Raw genomic sequence first — 16,339 nt, 5'->3', positions numbered from 1 at the left:
TCTCGACTAATGGGCGTAGTATGTGGCACAATGCGAGGGAGGGTTCTGGAAGGGAAACGCGAGGACGAGATATTGAACGGGAGATCATCAAGGCTTCAACTTCCTTTGCCCTAACTTAAGGAAACTTAGGATGCTGATAAAGGTGCATCTAAGTTTCATGTTTGTCTTACTTCAACGGGTTTCGTGCATACACTCCAAGTTCATAATGTAAAGTAACGAAATAACTCTATATAGTAGAGTTATGGTAGAGTAGGTTAGTATCATTCATCTTAAACCTAATTAAGCTGACCTACTAAAGTAAAAGCTCCAAAAACGAATTCGCTTAATTCTTGTAAAAATGTACTGTTAACACACTTTCGAGATTTCCTGTAGGTGAGTGTAGCCTACTCAAAGCAAACGAATAGTCAATAAATGTTAATGTCTATTGCGCATCATGGGCGCAAAAGCTAAACTAGATAGAATAAGCAGTTATGAATGGTTATCCTCAAAATATTTATTACTATAGCCTGTACAGGTTCCAACCTTTAGGCCTGCCTTTTTGTTTAGAAGCATGCCCTGAGTGATTGAAGCTGTCTCAAGAAAAAGGATGTTGAACATGACCAATAAAAATATCAACGTGATTTACGATGGGTAGGCTTATTTTAGGTTCACAATAGCAGGCTATCTCCGACAAAGGGCGACAGCGGCATGAGAAGAGAAAAATAACCGTTTCCTCAAAAACACAGAGTTGTTACCGATAAGTGGAACGTAAGATGTCTGTGTTTCCTGTCCGGACAGATAAACAGCATGTCCTCTGCGATGTCATTCCATGGCCTACGTTAATACCCATCTGCACATCCTTATGGTAAATAATAAAATGGAGACCACAACAAGAAAATAGCCCGCACTACAGTGGTGATGCTCCATTGCTTTCATAGGCTTAACTTCTCCTTTAAAACTGAGCAATTAAAATAAATAATTAGTCAAGTTGATAATCAAATCTTGCAAAATTGGAGTTGTGCACCCACTGTCCTGTGCAGCCACGACCCAAATATTGGGTAAAGAGGACCTCTTGTGGTTTGAAATGGTACTTTCAAGGTCAGGCGGAAATTTCACCATAAGACACACTGTTACAATACGTATTTTAAATCATAGTAGAAAGTTAATTATTGTTTATTTACACAAATATAAATAAAAAGTATACGCCATCATTTATTAATTATTTTTTTCACAGCATCAGAAATTAATTTTAATTACATGGATTAGCAGGCTAGTTGTAGGCCTATCGCTGAAAACTTTACTTACAAATCTGAAATGAATAAATGCTGTTTTTGGATTAAAATTTGTGTTTTAACACTGCTATAAGAAAAATCGTTGGCTGGCATGCATAAATCCGTCCCATAAGCCTACTGACAAGCACAGTTGGAGCATATTGAAATCAACGTCAGATAGAAACGGAAAAAAAAAACACAAACGCAAAACTTCAACATTTCACTTTGAAATGATAGGCTACTTTCAACAGTAAATTACTTGAAGGCGAGTTTCCTGCTCGAATCAAATCAATGCACCTCATCAGTGTATGTGGCAGCGTTAAAAACAAGTCAGTAGGGTATAAAATGCCGCTTATAAATCGAATTTTACTGCAGGACCACAGCGGCGGCCTCAAAATTGGTTTGTTACAAACTATTGAGTGCAGACGCCGACGGAGTAAGCGAAAATGCTATTGGACACCGCTAAACGTATTTGACAAGGTAGTCACATGTAAACTGATGACGCACAAAGGTCAAAGTTTATACTTCTGGTGTCATGTCAGCCTACGTTGTAGGCAGCATGGTCTATGGTATAATTTGAGTTAAAAATACATGCACAATAAGGATGTTGTCTGTGTCAACGAACTAAAGGCCAACAGTTCTGAAGGTAAAACGATGTATTTACATAAATGGTTTTGCATATCCAAACTATTATTGCTAGCTAGTTAGCTAGCATAGCGCAGCTGTGTCGAAAAATTGCAGTTTACGACAATGTTTTCACTGTAATTAAAGTAGCGTCTAGAACAATATGATAGCAGAGTACCTATCGAATTACGTGTAGACGCGTGTATCTTATTTTTCAACAGAGTAACAGGGCTAGCTAACATCGCCGATATATTTGTGTGAGCCTGTGGAGTTTGGGACAGTCTTTATACAGGGAGTTACTGTAAGAAGTAATGTTTTTTGTATTTAAGCCTGCGGAAAAAAATGGCAGAGGAAGTCGAAAAGAGCCGAGGGCTGAAGTTCGCAGAGCAGCAGCTTCTTCGCCACGGTTGGGAACAAGGTAACAGAAAAATAAATACGTTGGCAAAAAAACGTGCCCTGTTGTCGATTCGGTCATTAATATCTTTGATCCGAGAGGGTCACGCTTACGTCGATTCCATTTCATAGGGAGTGACCGTATATCAGTGGGACTTGTTATAGACCTGCACTGCACCTCTACATTCTTATAGTGCAAGAAACAGGTATTCTTCTAAGTGACACAAAAGGTAGATTTTGCAAATGATGCGATTTTCTACAGTAAGTGCTATGTGCTGGTTCCAGAGTTTCTGTGTATTGAAGGTGTCGATAGGCTGCGTCACGTAATATTCTGTTAGGAGTCCACAGTTATCATCTCCTATAAGGCTAAAGAGAAAACAGGGACCTTCTTGTATTTTGCCTGGTAGTGCCACTCTGCAGGTTAATAATATGAATGTAATTGAATATGTTAAGTTTAGTTGGCATTTTAGTACACACCTCATGTAGAAAAAGATACATTCTATTGAGTTGAGCAAAAGAATTAATCTCATCTAGATGTTTTTATCTGTTGTTTAAATGGATATGATTAAATGTCTGGGGTATTTCTGAAAAAAACAATTTTGTCTGTCCAAAGATGCATTGAGTGTACAAAATTGAGCTGTCCAAAAACTAACGTCCACTATTGGCCACTTCCAGGGAAAGGCCTTGGCAGGGAAGAGAATGGAATCTCGGAGGCCATCAAGGTCAAAGTGAAATGTGATAAAGGCGGGGTGAGTGAGCTACTTTGTGTTGAATTCAGAATTATTTTTTGACAGTTTTACAGAGAAAGAGAGTGTAGGCAAAATGTGCAGAAATGGATGTGGAGTGACCTATTTAAAATTTAATATTATCTAATATTGCATAAAGATTGAAGTATCTTTGTATTGTAATGTTTACTGTAGTCAATGATTCTAAACATGTTGTTAGCTGGTGCCCCTGCATGTTAGGCACCCTTTGCAAGGCGAAACGTAAGTAAGTTATTTACACTTCTGTGAAACACAGTGCCCTCCTTTAAAAACTGGATTGTTAGGAGTTGAATGCGGTTTATACACTGATGCAGAATAAAAGGGGTTACATGCCGTAGTTTCCCTTTCATGAGGTAAAAAGCGTAGGGCATCAGCATGTCTCAGCTTATTGTTTTCCTAATGTCTAGAGCATAACTAGCACTATGTCAAGTGTGGTCTGCTTGAACACTTCAAGGTTCTCCATTCCCACTATTAATACTGATAAGCAATCCCATGCATCAATAGTGGAAGACACTTCTTGGCATCATTGTTTGAAATTACCTTCAACTCATTTCCTGTCTCATTCTGCTGAGAGAACTCAGCACGATGTAGCTTCTGTAGTCCACATTATTTATCTTTGATAAATTGGAACCCTGTAATTTAATTGTCTTTGAGTTTCTTCATACTGAGAATAAAGGCGTGTCTTATGTCTCTTTGCATAATTCATGCTTGATACCTAGAACAAGTGTTGTGGACATTAACTGTATTTTTTGAGAGTTTTTGTTTAGGTCTGATAACGTAGTGCCCAAAAGTGGGCTTGCTTCTGGTTTGGTGAAGGCATTGAGTGTCATTACTGTATCCCTCTTTAATTTAAAGTTTGCTCACAGGTAAACATCATGTCCTGTTTGCTTTTTTGGCACAGTGTCTTAACCCAGATAGACTTGGGTCAATATGACAGGGTGTAATACAGTAATTTCTCTACAGGTTGGTCACAATCAAGGTGAGCAGTTCACCTTCCACTGGTGGGATCACATCTTCAATAAAGCTTCTGCTAACCTGGTTGTGGAGTCTGGCCAGGTCAGTCCTATTAAGCAAAGAATGTATTGAAATATATAAGCCCATCCTTCGGGCTCAGGATTTATAATATGTATTCATAGCAGGTCTCTGTGGGGGAGAGGGCATGGGGGTGAACAGAGGCACGTGGGGAAATCTCTTTGAGTAGCTGTTGCAAGTTGCTGTCCAGAAAGAGCAGCAGAATAGTGTAGTGTGCTTTGCGACAAATCACCAGGGAATGGTTCAGTGGTACATTAATGCTGGAGTTCTACACTGTGATACACAGACTTTTGTGACTTGTGACAGGATGGTGTGAAGGTGAAGCAAGTGGCAGGAGAGGGAGAGGAGGGGATGATCTCCAACAAGAAGCCCCGTAAGGCAGAACTGGCCAAGGCCAAGCTTTATGGGCGCTTTATCAAGGTACTGTATGCATGAGATGGAGGCTGTGGATGTGGGGTGGGGAACATTGAACATTGAAGTATTGCCAAATCTCGTGACATGTTTTTTTCCCTGGCAGATTCTGTATGTTTCTTAAATCTGGATTAAAATAAGAGTAGTTTTTTCTGAATGTACTTAATTTTCCCTTTTGAACCAAGATTGAGATCTGTAGAGGCTTCAGGTTAAAATTCACAACTGAATGTGAATGAAGAACTAAAATCATATGGAAATAAATCCAGTATACCACTGTGATCCTGTCACCCTCTAAATATAAATTGCTTTCATTTTATGCTAACATTTTGATCATGCATGAAAGTACAAAAATAACATACATAATCGCAATAGATTCTAATTTATTATATTTCAACACTTTTTTACCAGCTGATTTGTTCTCTAATCGTAGTGTACAGATCATATCCCATAAGCACTGCTTTCTGTTGATGGCTGTTATGACATTTCTCTGACTGTTGTTTAGTTTATGAGTGTAGTGTAAGTAAGCAAGAGGGACTGATTGTTTGAAGATTGTAGATCAAGGCCACTGGACTTGGGGACTGCAGCCAGGGAAGTACATGTTTCGATGTTGATTGTACCCCTTTCCCCCTACAGTCAGCCACCCTTTGGTCAGGAGAGGAGCAGTCAAAGAAGCAGCTGTCTACCTCAGAGGACAGCAGTGGATCAGAGGATGAGGACAAGAGACTGGACCTCTCTTCCACAACCAAGTAGGAGGGCTTGCTTTGTTGTGCCAATATTCACTTGCGTGCTCTGACTGATTCTGACACTAGATTTTTCCCCGTCTTTCTCTTCGTTTATAGGTTATCGGACAACGATCTCATGAAAGCATGCGGAGGTCGAACTGCCCACAAGTAAGATAACAGCCTGAGATATGTGGACCTCTGATAACTTGGACCGTGATAGGGCACATGAACTCTTGAGCTGTGTGTGTGGCTGTTGTTTTGGGTGCTTTAAAATGAAAACAGCCCCACAGCATTATGTTATGACAGGAGTAAAGTGTCAGTATATGTGTTCATTAACTTAGCACATGCCATTTTCCAGTGTGACACACCAAGCATTAGAAGATACACACATACAATGCAGAGTACAATAGAAATAAAATAAAGTACAACTCCAACCATATGTTTCATGCTCAATAGTGACACAAAGCAAAAAAAACACAAATGCTATGAAAAAAGCTCAAAATATACCAGTATGGTTTGCGGGACCTCTACATTGGCAGTGCACTTACACAAATGTAAGAAGTTATTGTAACATTTTCTTTTACCTTCTGTTTCTTCAATCAGAGGAGCAAGGCACGGCTTGACTATGAGTGCCAAGCTGGCTAGGCTGGAGCAACAGGAGCAGGAGTTTCTCACAAAGTATGGCAGGAAGAATCAACCAACGGAGACCCTCAGCAGAGAGATGGTCTCCAACTCAGCCGCTCAGAGTTCCATTGTAGAGAACAAGATGGAAGAGAATGAGGGCAAGAAGGCCAAGAAGAAAAAGAAACACACCAAGGACAAAATGGAGAAAACTGTGGAAGAGGATAAGGAAAGCACCACGCTTTCTGAAACTAAAGAGGTAGCTGTCATTCCCAAAATTAAGAAGAAACGTTCCAAGGACTATCTGGAGGAAACTGTGGGAGAGGATGAGGAAAGTAAGGAGGTGGATGTCAATGGCAAAAAAAAGAAGAAACGCTCTAAGGAGAAGCATGAGGCTGTGGTAGAAAGGCAACCAGATGTTTCCAGTTCCAACAAGAAGGAGAGTAAAAAGAGAAAACATTCATACAAGGAGAAGACATTGGGAGAAGGAAACTGCCATTTTGATTCTGAGGTGACAGAGGATGATGGGAGGACAGGCATTAAAGAAGCTATTACGGTAGAGGGAGGGGAAGGTGCTGTGATACCTGAGCAGGACATCGAGGACAATCTTCCCAAAAAGAAGAAACATTCTACACACAAAGAAGAGGTGTCTGTGGGAGAGGCAGGGGAGTATAACTGTGGCTCAGAATTAAATGATGCAGAGACAGTTATCAAAAAGAAGAGGAAAACGAAGAATGCTACAAACGTCCCAGAGTGTAAACAAGAGGAAGAGAATAAGATGGAGGAAGGGCAGAAAATAAAGAAAAAGAAGAAATGCAAAGAAGGGGAGGAGGAGATGGGAGAGGGTGGAGGGCAGGGTGAAACCATTAGAGTTAAAAAGAAAAAGAAGAAAAGGGAAAAGGAATGTGGACATGATTGACAAGGAAAAGAAAACTATCAGGAACTATGGAGATGTGAGGAAGAAGCGGGATGGGACTCTTTTACTCTGAGCTGAGTTATCGTAGCTCCATCCCTTCATTTACTACCTGGTACATCCAGTTCAAAGATAGGATATAATAGCATTGTAAAGTATTTAAAAGTGTGTTTTTATATATGACCACCAGCCATATTTGTGCCATGAACTGTGAAAGGAGCATTCTGCTGCAATCAGTCATTTCTTCAATGAACAAATATTAGGCTTCTCACCTCAAATTGAGGCTAGAATGGGTTAAATATAGCATTGAAATTATTAACACAGTTGATAAACTGTATATCCCTGAGGTTCTGTTTGAATGAGAATGCAGTTTGTCTGCCTTGACACAATGGCCTTTTTATAGCAATAAATGGATATTTTACCTCTTTCATATTTGCTGCAAGGACCTGCCTATTGTGTTATGTTGATCCATTCATTTTTTTCTGTGAGGTCATTTGCTAAATTGATTTTTGTTTCATAGTTCAATAGATACGTTCATCACCTCACATATAATTCTGTAGGTGCCACTTAAATGGTTTGATTTTATGCAAGTTAAAGTATACACAAAATGTTGCAATTTCAGAGTTTCAGTATGGTACTTCCTAGAATGTAGAAATACTGGCAGTGTTGTCAGTATTTCAACAATCATGCTATTGCCATCTGGCAGCAAGGTTCCGCCTCAGAGAATTGTGGCTTATATTATAGCCTGTTACCTCCCTGTACAAACTTCATTAAGAAGTAACTAGCTTTTTGTAAAACGACTGTTTACTTCCAGTGTATTGTTCGCAAAAGTGTCCCTCAAATTCGCACAAAACTAGGTACTCACAGCAACTCACAGGTGCCTAAAGAATCAAAGGATGCCTGAAAGTGGTGAGTTGAGGAAACCCCAGCAAACATACCCAACTCTGTCATCGACGGAATGAAGCCAATTTGGTCTTTCCACATATTCACCACAGTACGATTATTATCTCATCATAACTATTTATATTTTCGTAGTACGATCATGTAGGCTATATAACCATACCAGAGCAAATCTGGCAGTAGATTTTGTGTCAAAGATTCAAATATATGCTTTCATATAATAATGTGATAATAGTGACAGTTGATACAGGAATACAGGAAACCACCACTTTTTAACAACAAACAGTTCTGTAATTTTCAGTGGAAAAAAATCCCAAACCCAGATGAAACACAGCTTGTTCCATAACATTGTAGTTGTTTCATCTTTCATTTACTCCAAAATAATTGGTCTAATCACAGCATCTCCTTCAGGGTAAATCCTCCCTGTCATGCTTAATCTTTTTAATGTGCAAAAGAACAGAACACGTCATAGATCTGTGGTTAGTCAAGTAAGGTGACAATGCGACACACACTACAGTATTTTAAAAAAAGAAACAGTCTGATAGTATCAGTGAGACAACTATGCAAATGAAGACAATAGTGATAAAATATTCCATCTTGGTTTTGTACCTTATAGACAACAGTAGTAAATGATACAAACTGATACAAATCTAAACCTACAAAATCTAAATCTACAAAATGATACAAATCTAAACTGCCTGTGATTTTTGCCCCAATTCACAGACTTACTGCCCAATGGCATGGAGTCTGTCACACTTTGATCCAGTATTGTCAGTTAGTCCTGTTAATCATGACTTGTACAGTAAATGCAAATGTATACAGCAAATGTAGAAGCAAAGTCATAGAAGACTTGTGGAAGCCTTGCCAGTGTATCAGTCAAGTTTAGAGCAGTGGTGCTCATTTGAATCAGTAGTGCCCAGGGTAGAACAATCAAATCATATCAAGTCATTTTGTAGAATACACTAGGTTTTTTTTTGCTGTGATACCTTATTTTTTAATAATATTGAAAGGCACTTTTTTCTCAAAATTCCCTCCCTGCGGAATATCACCTCTGTCAAATGTGATATTTTTTAGGCACTTGATGTGGCAGTGCTAATTGAATCTAAATTATTTGACTGACATTTGTTTAATGAAGCATATGCATTTAGTTTCTCACAATAAATGAATTCATTTATTTTTATGTTGTGGCTAACAGACCTTTTCAGGACTTGATGACTGAGATGAAAGTAATACAGTAAATAGGAATATGAATGGTGAGTGCTGCAATCATGTATGTATTCTCTGGAATTCATGATTTTTCTATTTACCTGTCTTATCTAGATTAGCAAGAACGTTAGCTAGCACACTTGTCAGAATGTGCGTTAGCTAATCAGAAAAGAAATGTAGGCTAATATTGGTATCTCAACAGCTAGATACAAAAACACTCTGGATGTGTTCCTGCTGACATTATGATTGCTTAAACGTGCTTAATTCAACAGATGGAAAATACAATAAACGAAGGGAAGGTATGTATAATCTCTAATGTCCATGTCTAAATTAAGATTATCAGGGCATTCATCTCACAGATCCACAGATTATACATTGTGCAGGCAGCACTTCTCCATTTTTCAGATGGTGTTTGTGGGTTTTGTGTTTGAGTCATCACACAATCATCACTGAGATTAAAAATCCATGGCCTGAAAAAGAAGAGGCAGCATGTCAGCTTTATACATACGCAATGAGCAGGATGCATTCCAGAAACTGAGTAGTTAGAATAAAGACTGATTAATGATATGATGTGTGGTCAAGATGACACTGCTGGAGCAAAGCCTTCCTAATTCTTAAACACTCTTCAATAGAACAAAATTCCCAGGTGCTACTAGCCACGAAAGCTATTTTTTCCTGTTAAGGTGCAAAAACTATTTTCGTGATGTCATCAACACTTGATAGGATGCTTTTGGGACATGGCTCCTATCAAGAGTTTTGGCATTTTGAAGAAATTTATACAGTCCCTCATAAAAACAAGACAATGCGGTTACCAACCTTAAATATTTATTTATTTAAGTATTTCCAACCTGGGCAGCCCCCTCCCTACTATTTACTTGCACAAGAATAAAGAGGAATTTGTAACTAATGGTACACCTAAGCAAAGTGGATTTAATCATGACAATGACAAGAATTGATCCTGTCCGCTCCTGAGACAGAAATGGATCTCAGTGGTGCATGTCAAGCTCAAAGCACTTCCAGCAAAGGACATCAACTGATACAGGTGTATCTGATGTAGGACTGCCTTTCAGAGTTGTCCAACATTAAATTGTAAAATATTAAATGATAAATTGTTGGATGTTTACATTCCAAAAAAATCTGTTGAACACTTATTCAGCACATGATTGAAAAAGAGAAATAAGCAGATTGAAATGACTGGTGTATAAGTCAAACCAAAAAACCATCACCGATTGGTTAAGACTGGTATATATCTGCATATCTTTCTCTCAGAACTATTGTGACTCAATGTACAATGTACAATACATTGCTGCTTTCTTGATCAGGTGGGTGTATGCTCATTAACTGCCTTTCAGAGTGTGCAGTGTAGAGACGGTGACAGCGCCATCTCTTACCCTGCGGGTTGTACAGTGCCGTTCAACCAGCGCCAGGTACCCTGATTTTTTCTCAGTCCAATCCAGTACCCATGCCATTGATCATCGTAATTTATGACGTTTGTATTGATAAACCCCTGAACACAAGAGAAAGAATGAGACAGCTTCAGTCTCTCCTGATGTGGTAGAGACAATGCAAATGCTCAAAGAACTGCAGGGCACACACCTCCACCTGAAAATCCAGAACAGTTTTTTTTTTTTTTTTTTTACCATAGAACAGCCCAAGCTGTATTAAATATCTTATAGTAACACATCCAATATTAGGTTTACTACTCACAATAGCAAAAGCTCCACAATTAACACCAACCAAAATTCTGCTGAGATTTTCTTTATTACATGTGCCAATCTTATCAAAAAAGGAGATGGTATCCCGTGTTCACTGCTCACAAAGCTACCATTTATTTCAGTTCATGGGAACTTCATCATGGCTACATTACACGTACAGTAATAAGTATGCAGCTATGCTGATCCAGCACAATTATGATGGTGGTCCAACATGTAAATGGACCTGGTGTGTGAGCCATCTATATATATGCTGTTCTCTAATGGTGAAACCCTGGCACATGTGCCTCAAAGTGAAATGTTGAAGCTTTTCATTCTTAGTAAAGCTGTTAACACCATAGTCATGGTGGTCTTTCTTTCCTGTGATAGTGTCCTACCTGTTCTTCTTGGCTGTCTATAATCACCAGGTCAGCTCCAGCATTAGTGCATGCAGTACGACTGTTGCTCCAGATCTTCCATTGTGCTGATCCACCGGACGCAAAATTATAACATTTGGACTGGAACAGAATCCAGCCACCTGGGCAAGGCGAATACCCTCTAGCTGTGGATGAAAAGCGAATAAAGGGACTTCAATGCAGTGCATAGACCCATGCAGATCACTATACAAGAAAGGTAGAATCAATATATGTTATTAAGTTGTGAGGAGGTCAGATCTTAGTGTATGATTTGACTTTAAGCAGAAAATACCTATGAGGGTCTGGTTCAGTGTAATCATCTCTGTTGATAGCCTATTATATGCTGTCTGTAACATCTCTTTTGCTGAAGTCAGGTTTTTGTAATCTGACTGTAACATCTCATTTGCTGCAGTCAGGTTTTTGTAATCTGACTGCAACATTTCATTGGCTGCAGTCAGGTTTTTGTAGTCTGACTGTAACATTTCATTGGCTGCAGTCAGGTTTTTGTAATCTGACTGTAACATTTCATTGGCCATGGTTAGATCACTGTAGCGTGCATTCAAGTCCCGATTGGCAGCAGTCAGGGCGCTCTGGTTGCTTTTGAGTTGCTGAAGTTCGGCCATCAACATATTGTTACTCTGAGGTTGGTGAGAGTTGTCTAAAGGAAGGGGGAAATGAGAACACATTGGAAAAAATGTTAATTTAGCAACATCAGCAATGAGGTGCAAATAAACCCCGAATGACTGTGCAACATAAATGGTGATGAGACACACTCACATAAAACACACACAGGAATCAACCCACCAGTATAAAACCTGACTCAGTCCCATCTGCCCTGTATACTCACAGTAGACACAAAGGGCTATGATGCCACCCATTAAGAGAATGCACAGCAGCCCCAGACACACCGTGGCCATTCCATGTGGGAAAGAGCGAGGGCCAGTTTTCTCTGGGGTCTCAGAAACTGTATTGGAAGAAAGGTCACATCCCTGTTATTTTGGCAATACTCTGAGCACACAATAATACTGTAGCAGCACCATCAAAATTTATTTTAGTTAGCAAATGGGAAAACAAATAGCTAATAATAATTCCTCTCTGTGTGGTGTATTTTGGTGTTACTTTGTTCCATATGCTGTGTATTTATACAGGACCAGCCTGTACCAAAAAGAGCGCCAGTATCAGCACCAGTGCCCCATTAATGGGAACTCCTCTTTTCTACAAGTTTTGTAGCCACACATTAAATGTCCATATAATTCAAAATAATAAATATGTGTAAATATCTTGCTTCCTTGGGCTAGTATATGGTACTGTCTGAATTCCAGATAAGTCAACCTTAATGGTTCTGCTTCTAATCATTGTAGCCAGATCAATAAATTTGTCCTGTGGAAAGTCAAACTCACAGCTGGTCATGTTATTTGTTCAATTGTGAACCATGGCCACTGTACCAAACCCTGATCTGGCCAGGAGCTTGTCCACATGCTCTGAGAGGTCTGCAGCCTAGCCACCAGGCAGGTAAAACATTGTTCAGCACTCATTTGTATGGGTATACAATACACTATCTATACCCATGATGATTGTGTCCCCTACTGAAAATGATTCCCTTGTGTTCCCCAAGACACATCAGTCTCTCCCCTCACTATTTGTAGCATGTGTGAAATCTCCCTAAAGGGCATAGTAGGAAATCGGAATTACAGTGGCGCCAGTGAGTTGGACATTGAGATCAAGAATCTTGCTGTTAAGATGCTCAGCCAGCCAGCAATGGTCACAGATGTACACATGCTGGATGTTTCCATACAGACATCTAGCAAAGTTAAATGAACTCCTCCTACCCAGCTAAGATTTAAGATTTGCTTCTGAGCAGGTGAAAAACATAAAAAATACCCTCTGTCACCTAGGTAACTGCTGAATTATTTGAATTACACACAGTAAAAAGTGGAGAAGAATTTCCCACTATCCCTTAAATGGCAATAACTATGTCAATTTAAAAATAAATCTGGCATACCTTCATACAAAATCTATACCCAAACTAACCTAAAGCAAATTTGTAAGATATTTGTTGAAGGAAAAAACACACAATCAAACGTTCTGCTACAACAATGATTGAATTAGATAACATTGAATCAGGTAATTGAGTAAGAACAAGCCCTCAAGAAAGTTCTGTCAGGAAAGGCTAGTTCTGTGCAAGCCCCAAGTAGCTCACTGGCTGGAACTGCATTTCGAACATCTGATTTGAATGTGTAAATCTCTACTGTTTGTTTGACGGTGGGAGCATAGCCTAGTCACTGCTGGGAAATCAGATGCAAATCAGTCACTGGCCAGAAATGATCCCTGATTGATATCTTTTACTGTAGTCATGTAGGTTTCCATTTCACCCTCTTCCCGCCACTCTTTTGTTTGTCCCTCCTGCTTTCTCTACTCCCCTGTCCTTCACTTCCTGTCTCTCGACTCACCTTCTGGAGCAGGAACGGGCGCTGTTGAGATGCATGTTCTTTTATTCACCTCTGCGTATACAGTCTCTTCCTCTTTCCTCACTGACATGCACACCACAGAGAAAAAATATTTCAATATTAAAATATTGTAATATTATGTTCTGATGTAATATATCAGCGGAAACTAGTCCTGGGTTGCCTACTAAGTTCATGAGCTGGATACAAAATCTTTGAAGAATTATACATACATACATAAATAATGTGGGAAAGGCCATATGCCCATACATGGTAGCAGAGATATATCCTTAGACTAAAATATGATATTAGGTTTTAATCTTATGCACAAAAAGCAAGAGACTGGATTGAAAAGTTGTAGACTGGACATTTTATGCATAGCCCGGAGTATTTTCATCACAGAGGAAGCCACCCCTTCATGAATATCATGAAGCATCATAATCCCCCCATGTTCACATACATACTGTAAACAACTACTTTGTTTCCTGAAAAAGGAAGAACAAAAAATGCAAAACATAAGGGACAATATGCAAACATAATGCTTATCATGCTGTTTGATGGCACGAGACAGTGATGGTACAAGAATTGAATATACAATGAATATGAAATATTTAATTACTTCCACTGATTCACAGCAATTGCAACTCAATACAACCTGTTAACAAAGTACACACACACACACACACATACATATATATATATATATATATATATATATATATATATACATATGGCGGTATACTATACAATGTTCACCCAGGAGTTAGAGAGATATATTTTTTCACTGAAGGAAATAAGTGTCATATAAATTTCATAAAATATGAAATTTATATAATATAGGTATTAAATAGAATATAAACCCACTATACTTTGCTTTGTTGTATCAGCTAATAATTTACAAAGCCTTCACCAAATCCATTGAGGGTCACATAAAATAAACATATTTTTAACAACAGTAACTAACTTCCCAGTATTTCGATTATCTGTTTTTTGGATATTTTGAAAATCAATTATCTGATTCATTTAAAAAGTAATTCCATATACTTCATTCAACTAATCTACCACATCTACCACCCTGTGACAGATGTGTAAAGCTTTATTCCTGGAAGATAACCTTTTATGCTACTTTTTGTTTCAACCCTCCCTGTCTGAATGTATCCTTTGAGTTTAATATCATAGTAAGTTCATGTTTACACATGCACCAAAAGCAGCTGCAGTAAAGGATTCCATAAGGATTTCTACAGAAGTAATAGCATCAAAGCAATCTGATAAAGGGTCACTGGGTATTATAATAAAGATAACATATGAGCACAGAGAACAGGATATGAAGAATCCGCCTGAGTTTGATACCACTGCTCTGTGATATCTTTCTTACATTCTTTTACACTTCTTACATATTCACATACACTGGCTGGCTGGATCATATGTAAAATAAAAAATAAATAAAAAAACAGAAGAGAGAGAGCAACTTACCTCCAGGCTCCGATCCCTGGTTTTCTTTGAAAGTTACAGTGGAATAGCACACCTCATCAGACATTTTTCTAGATTTATGCTCTGACTACTGCTTTAATTTTACACTTGAAGCTCAGAGTGAGTGAATGAGTGTGGAAGTAACAACAGTGCAATGTTGCATGTGGGGGGAAAAAAAACCCAGATGAAACAGGGAAGTGATATTATTTGCTTTCAGTCTTTTGCATTTCCCTTTTTCTCTGATTGTTGACATCTGTCACCTGTACGTTTAGATCAGATGCAGTAAGTTTCAAAAAGAGCTACCTCAGAGCGCATCTGAAGCTTCCTAGAAAGCGTGAGAGAGACCCAGCTGAGATGCGGGAAATGTTTTACGGTCGGATGAGATCAAGGAAGCTTTTTGGCCAAAACTGAAAGTGCTATGTGTGGCACAAACCTAACAGTGTTCATGCCTCAAGAAACAACACATCCCTACATTAAAGTATGCTGGTGGCAGCATTATGCTGTATGGATAGTTTTCATCAGCAGGGACTAGGCATCTTGTTTAAAATTTAAGGAAGAATGGATAGCACCACATATGGTGAAATACTGCAAGAGAACCTGATTCTGTCCATTGTAAAAAACCGCAGCTTGGGAGAAAGTTCATCTTTCAGCAGGATAATGATTCCAAGCACAAGACCGATGCAATATTGCAGTGGCTCAAGAAAAAAAAGAAAAAAAAAAACTGTGGCTCAGTCAAAGTCCTTATATCAATCCCATCAAAAATCTGTCATGCTATTTGACAATTGCTGGCCATATGCATCATCCAACCCACCTGAACAACCTGAAGCAAATCTGCTAAGAAGAATGGGCAAACATCACTCCCAAACAGTGTGCAAACTCCAAAATACTTAATGTTATTTTTGCAGCAAAAGGGGGCTCTACCAAATTTTAAAGTGTGGAGTTTGAATATGCAATGCAAACAGCTATGACATGCAAACAACATATTTCAGTTTTTTTATTTTACAAACCTTAACATTTTTCTATCTATTTTTCCATGTTATGGAGAAAGGTTTACAGTCTATCCATGATATCCCTTGGGTACTGATAATTGAGACTGTACATAACTTTTGCCTTTTGCCTGAACTCCTTTTAATTTGTGTTTGTAAATGTTAAAACCGCTCTTTTAAATGTTAAAACCTCTTTTAATCCAGAATGTGCTCCAAGACAGCTTCATCTTGAAGTAAAAGAGTAAGTAAAAGTGGGGCATCAAGTTCTCATATTTGAAATTCAATAAAGCAGAAACAACATTCTGTCTGTCACCACTTCATAAAATGATTATTTCCCCATAGCTCATGTATTTAAAAAAAGCACACAACAGTTTTTGTGGCCATTTAACTTCCCTGTCTTTAAAGCACACAACCACAAACTGGACTCTGTTTAGCCTGAGGGATAAATGAGCAGGACCTTCAGCTGAATTAACCAAACTTCAATATTCAACCAAAA

At 38.6% G+C, this 16,339-nt stretch overlaps 2 protein-coding genes across 2 annotated transcripts; one reads left to right on the top strand and one right to left on the bottom strand.

The window, feature by feature from the left end:
• Positions 1-1,791: 1,791 nt before the first annotated feature.
• On the top strand, positions 1,792-6,628 carry gpatch4 (G patch domain containing 4; the record flags this gene model as incomplete). Its single annotated transcript, XM_036538693.1, has 8 exons — positions 1,792-1,896; positions 2,204-2,292; positions 2,943-3,016; positions 3,995-4,087; positions 4,370-4,483; positions 5,108-5,220; positions 5,314-5,364; positions 5,800-6,628. Coding segments are annotated over exons 2-8 (1,350 nt in total), but the record flags the coding sequence as incomplete, so codon positions are not given.
• A 3,595-nt stretch (positions 6,629-10,223) lies between these two features.
• On the bottom strand, positions 10,224-14,986 carry LOC118784456 (C-type lectin domain family 4 member M). Its single transcript, XM_036538692.1, has 6 exons — positions 14,861-14,986; positions 13,394-13,474; positions 11,791-11,907; positions 11,236-11,601; positions 10,926-11,089; positions 10,224-10,343 (listed from the first exon to the last, which is right to left on the bottom strand). The coding sequence occupies exons 1-6, from the start codon at positions 14,922-14,924 to the stop codon at positions 10,224-10,226; spliced, it is 912 nt and encodes a 303-aa protein (XP_036394585.1). The 5' UTR covers positions 14,925-14,986.
• Positions 14,987-16,339: the final 1,353 nt, after the last annotated feature.

The sequence above is a fragment of the Megalops cyprinoides genome, chromosome 10 (assembly GCF_013368585.1).
Source record: "Megalops cyprinoides isolate fMegCyp1 chromosome 10, fMegCyp1.pri, whole genome shotgun sequence".
Classification (NCBI taxonomy): Eukaryota; Metazoa; Chordata; class Actinopteri; order Elopiformes; family Megalopidae; genus Megalops; species Megalops cyprinoides.
This window is presented reverse-complemented; position numbering and strand designations above follow the sequence as displayed.

What these genes read in the sequence shown, in the direction of transcription:
- LOC118784456 (XM_036538692.1), bottom strand. Translation starts at nt 14,924, where the DNA reads ATGTCTGATGAGGTGTGCTATTCCACTGTAACTTTCAAAGAAAACCAG. An exon ending in GCCCGTTCCTGCTCCAGAAG is followed by an intron (nt 11,908 to 13,393) that starts GTGAGTCGAGAG and finishes CTTCCAATACAG; the next exon opens with TTTCTGAGACCCCAGAGAAA. An exon ending in CATAGCCCTTTGTGTCTACT is followed by an intron (nt 11,602 to 11,790) that starts GTGAGTATACAG and finishes CCCTTCCTTTAG; the next exon opens with ACAACTCTCACCAACCTCAG.